Consider the following 5,455-nt stretch of genomic DNA (forward strand, 5'->3'; position numbering starts at 1 on the left):
GACTTTTTTAAATATTTTTTCGACATACTATACTATGACTTTTTTTTCTACTTTTCCCGACGTACTATACTGTGTCTTTTTTCGACATACTATACTATGACCTTTTCTAGTTTTTTATTTTAGATCGTAAACTACAACTTTTTTTTGACTTTTTTTTGACTTTTTTCGACGTGGCACGTTCCAACAAAGACATAGCTTAATGGGTAGAGAGCCGGTCTCATGGACCTAAATTAAGGTTTTCCTTGTTCAAATCCCACATGTGGCAACCATGTTGGAAAGGTTTCCCCTTTAATTCAAACTGTCATTAAAAGTCAATGCACTATGCATAGAATGTCAATATATTATACTATACCTTTCTTCCATGAAAGTTTAAATCATAATATACTATGACTTTTGTTTGGACATCCTGTACAATGCCTTTTTTTCTATTTTTTCCAACATACTATACTATGACTTTCTAGTTTTTTCTATACTATGACCTTTTTTTCGACATACTATACTATGACTTTTTATTCATGAAATCTTTCGACATACTATACTTAATTAACAGAAGCACATTAATATTTACCAACTTTAGACTGGTCTAATTTGCAAGTTATGCAGCCTCGCCATGATTTTTTTTATATCTTAATCAGATGCAGATGTTTGAATTCTTAAAATGTAAGAAATAGGGTAATTTTGGACTGTTAATCTAATGCAAACCGATCACTTGGGCCAGTCAACATACTGATTTGTACATTAACTAGTGACAGTAAAAATGATGGCAACTACATAGTGGAGCAGGATATCATATTTATTTTAATTATGAAAGCGTTCCTGTCATTTTACACACATCTTGTTCATTCCTAATGGCAGAGAGGACTTCCCTTCCCCCACGTGAGTAGAAATCAAACTATAAGTAGGAGCATTAAATCTGAGTTATTTTAACGTGCAGTTCCTTCAGACTCTCCAGGCTGGCTTCAGGCCCATCTTCTGAGGTCACATATCCAGGATAAGTGGGGAAACACTGGGGAGGTGTTGGTTTAGTGTCGTCTCCTGTCGCTGATGACGAAGGTAGAAACAGTGGAATCAACTTGGCGTGAGCGTAGTCGATCTCAAAGCCCTCAAAAATAAGTCCGATCCCCCAGGCGCCCAACCCCTCCTCCAGAAGCCTCGCCGCCTTCTGGGTTGCCAGCACCAGCTCCTCATAGTCCTCTTTTTCTAGTCTGAAAATATCCGAGGTCAAAGGTCGGCGTGGGACCAGCACAGTGAAGCCGGGGGAGTTAGGGAAAGGAGTGAGAAAGGCCACGTGACCCTCGTCCTCCCAAACCCGCCACTGCTGCTCCTCCCCGCGAACGATGCGTGAAAACAGGCCGGGGTCAGCCGGATCGACCCGAGGAACGTCAGGTCGGGCGAAGCGTCGGGAAACGGGAGCTTGGCTCGGATCTTGGTTTGGACTTCAGTGAGGCTGGAGTCAGTCCATCGGGGGGCGGTCTTGGAACTGCAGTACCCGGGGTCAACGGCGTTGTGTTCCTCTTCTCCTGCCAGGTGAGGGCGCCACTCCGTATCCAGACCGTGTAGAGGGAGGACACGGATCTGTGGAAATAAAAAAAAACACAATAATATATGTTATTTAAAAAACAAAACTGTGATTCAATCTACAGACAGTTTAGATTTGAGGGACAGGATTATACAAAGAAGGACAATTTGTTTTTAGACAGTTATGAAACAGAAAGTGTTAAAAATCTACACTTGAGTAAATATTTTGCAGCCAAATCATATAGATTACATGATAGTCATTACATTACATTACATTACATTACATTACATTACAGTCATTTAGCAGACGCTTTTATCCAAAGCGACTTACAGGAAGTGTATTCAACATAGGTATTCAAGAGAACTACTAGTCACCAGAAGTCATAAGTGCATCTCCTTTCTTAAACAAGCATCTTAAAGCATAAACCAGAGCAAAAGTACAGTGCAACCTTGGTTTCTTTATAATACATTTAATACTTAACTCGTTTCTTTACAGGGCTTAAACAAATATAATAAAGTAGTTTATGAATATGAGATATGAGTTTATAGGTAATTACAATCCCTCCTCATCATTGTGGAGGTTGGTTTATGGCTTTTTGTCGGTTACACCTACAGTTTATGAGCATATTTATGAGTTACACTCTTTGTCTTCTTCATTCTTCACAGTTCATTTTGTTTATACGCCCCCTGGTGTTTCAGAGAAAAATGCAACGAACAGCATGTTGAGCATAAACATACACAATATATCTATTAAGCACTGGTGTTAGTATTACTTTTATACACTTTATATTCTTACTCTTCTTTTTAATCCTATGTTGCTGTTATTCTATCTTAATTTAATTTTCTTTTGCTATATTTATCGTATTTCTTCTTATACACTTAATATTTATTACTATATTGTTCATATATGTTTATATTTTTATTGTATTGTTTTTTTCTTATTCTTCTGTTGTTATCTTTGATTAAACTCTGGGATAATTAAAGTTCTCTCTTATCCTATCAAGTCTTAAAAGCGTCATTTGGAATTCCCTGCTTTCGTCTTTAGAAAAAAGTAAAAATATATATTTTAAAACATACTTTTCTCTGTTCCAAAAATAACTACTAGTACAAAAATAAATAATGATCAGTAAAATGAACAAACAAAGAATAAAAACAATAAACTTTATATGAACATTTAATTGAAGGACAATTCATGAGCTCGTTGATGCATTTTTTTTATTCTCACAAGGTCGAATATTATTTCTAACAACTACATCTCCCTTGAGATTTTGGAGGCAAACTTAAGATTTCAGTTTCAAATGCTTCCGAGTCTCCCACCATGACGTGCCATAAAAAACAAATAGAGTTCAATGGCAACACTTTCTTGGCAATTCCTCATTGAACATCTCTCTCAAGGCCCCGGTTGCACCACAAACAATCCCTCACCTGTGCAGGTGTGTCCCTGTGGGGTCGGCTGACCAGCGCACACCTCCGGACCCCCAGACGCTCACACAGCAGCTCGGCCACAGCTCTCGCCCCCGACAGCCAGGACAAGAACTCCTGCTTCTCCAGGTGGAAGACGCTTCCTCCCGGGCTGCCGGGTGAGCTCCGCTCCAGGACCACAGAGCCGGGGGTCCAGGGCCGCGGGTGGAGGTACGCTACCAGACCCTCGGACTGCCAGATGACGTGATGGGGGAGAGTGGAGGACATTCTGTGGGAGAGAGAGGAGAGAGAGAGGAAGGAGGACACACATGAGGAACGTTTTTATTATCTGTTACATCCATTAAAAGTACAAATTAGAGGACATGATATTGTTATTATCTACAAAGAGACCTAATAAAGTTATTTATACATTTAATTTTATTGATGAGACAAAAAAAGAATGGAAATACATGTTGTTGTTTTACCGAAGTGAGAGTAAAGTGAGAATTATTAAGTCGGATCTAAATAGTTTTCTCCTGTAATCGTGAATTAAGAACAGGTGATTTGTTTTTGCCAGGATCATTTTTTTTAAGTTACTTTACTTTTTATCTGTTAACAGGTTATTGCTTTTTGTGAGTGTTTGTTGTTGTAATACTCATTTCAGCCACAAGAGGCTAAAGTGAACCACTACCCGATGTGTTTTATGATTAAAAGCATGAATATTTCCGCCAGGTGAGTTTAATTCCTCCATTCTCTCTAAACACAAGGTGTGTATATTGTGTGTTAGCAAGTTATGTAATGTTACAGTCTTTCTTTTGACTAGAAAATCTTTTTAATGGACACAAATAAGTTATCCATCGTAAGGTGTTGGCCTGCTCCACGTTAAATAAATCATTTGGGAAAACTTTTTTCAACCTTTTTCACAAATCAAATTAATTTAGGAACTTAGAAAGATTATCCTGGGTATAAATTTAATGAATTCATTATTTATTAATTCATTCACACAGGAGATTTAGATCAGACTTTCAACAGATTTTCTTTTCACTTGCCTCTCAGGGCCGCAAAGTTTTTTAAAAGTCAAATCGATTTTTTAATTTCCATGGATGTGGAATATGAAACTAACTGCTGTAAAACTCCTCATAAAGAAACAACTTGATTTTAAGATGAAGCTATGTATTGAGGTCACTCTATTTAGTAACAATTACTTAAACATATTAAGTCTTATATGAAAAGCCTCTGTGTGCTGATTGTATCTTTAAATGATAGTGGATCAATAAAAAGTAACAGTGATTGTGTTATTTAAGGTTTTATTGTGTAAAAACCTACTCTCCTCAAATTTTATGAAACTTTATATTAATATAAATATAATAAATATTGTACTTTTTACTTCACTAATATAGAACATTAATCATTTAACATATTTATCAAGTGTTCAAATAAAAAAAAGTTATTTTACTGACAATTTAAAACTTTGTTGTCTTAAATACGAGCTACTGAATAAATGACGTGTGTGCTGATTGTATCTTTAAATGATAGTGAATCAATAAAAAGTAACAGTGATTGTGTTATTTAAGGTTTTATTGTGTAAAAACCACCTCTCCTCAAATTATATGAAACTTTATATATAATATAAATAAATAATATTGTACTTTTTTACTTCACTACATTTTTATATAGAACATTAATCATTTAACATATTTATCAAGTGAATCAATAAAAAGTAACAGTGATTGTGTTATTTAAGGTTTTTATTGTGTAAAAACCACCTTCCTAAATTTTATGAAACTTTATATATAATATAAATATAATAATATAATAATATTGTACTTTTTACTTCACTAATTAATCATTTAACATATTTATCAAGTGAATCAATAAAAAGTTATTTAAGGTTTTATTGGTGTAACACTGTCTTACCTTCTAATAAGGAACAGCATGCAGTGACGTCAGGGGGCGGGGCTAGCATGCAGTGACGTCAGGGGGCGGAGCTAGCATGCAGTGACGTAGGCGGTGCTCTTCTTCTCTCGGTTCGTGGAGAAATGTCCCGTAAAAACAAACACAGCCGGCGATGAGGAAACAACAGACACTTCCGCCTTCACACTTCCGCCTTCCCACTTCCGCCTTCACACTTCCGCCCGTGAGGAAGAGGAACCACTACCCACGCTGAGAATCAATAAAAGAACTATGTGCTCACAGAAAACTGTCCCCGATTACCGCCACCTTCCGGGTTCAGTCAGTTCCTGTGTTGTCCCACCTGCTAAACTGTCCCCACCGGTCCCGTTACTCACAATGGTTCCTGTTCCCTCCTGTTCAGATGTTTATATTATATTTATTTACTGCTTGTTCAGCTAGTTTGTATATTTTATATTTCCTCTGATACTTATATGAGCCGAATATCATGTAAAATGAATTTAATAATATATATATATATAATATTTCAGTTATTGTTGATTTCTACTGTTTTTTATTGATTTTTTTATAATACTTGTTTTTTTTTTTTCATTTTCATTTTTATTTTATCTTGTTTTTCTTTTAC

General features: G+C 36.1%; 1 protein-coding gene across 2 annotated transcripts in view; it reads right to left on the reverse strand.

Moving 5' to 3' along the window:
* LOC129095382 (uncharacterized) overlaps positions 1–5,024 on the reverse strand; it is a 6,935-nt gene extending 1,911 nt beyond the window's left edge. Inside the window, exons 1-3 of one of the 2 annotated variants that reach the window (XM_054603804.1) lie at positions 4,837–5,024; positions 2,944–3,208; positions 786–1,575 (exon numbers count right to left, since the gene is read on the reverse strand). In XM_054603804.1, coding sequence (XP_054459779.1) covers positions 1,222–1,575; positions 2,944–3,208; positions 4,837–4,856 — 639 coding nt within the window. In that variant the 5' untranslated portion in view covers positions 4,857–5,024 and the 3' untranslated portion in view covers positions 786–1,221. Of the gene's footprint in view, positions 1–785; positions 1,576–2,943; positions 3,209–4,836 lie in introns of those variants that run through there. The other variant, XM_054603805.1, reaches the window with a different exon arrangement.
* Between the last annotated feature and the right edge of the window lie 431 nt (positions 5,025–5,455).

The sequence above is a fragment of the Anoplopoma fimbria genome, chromosome 9 (genome assembly GCF_027596085.1).
Source record: "Anoplopoma fimbria isolate UVic2021 breed Golden Eagle Sablefish chromosome 9, Afim_UVic_2022, whole genome shotgun sequence".
Classification (NCBI taxonomy): domain Eukaryota; kingdom Metazoa; phylum Chordata; class Actinopteri; order Perciformes; family Anoplopomatidae; genus Anoplopoma; species Anoplopoma fimbria.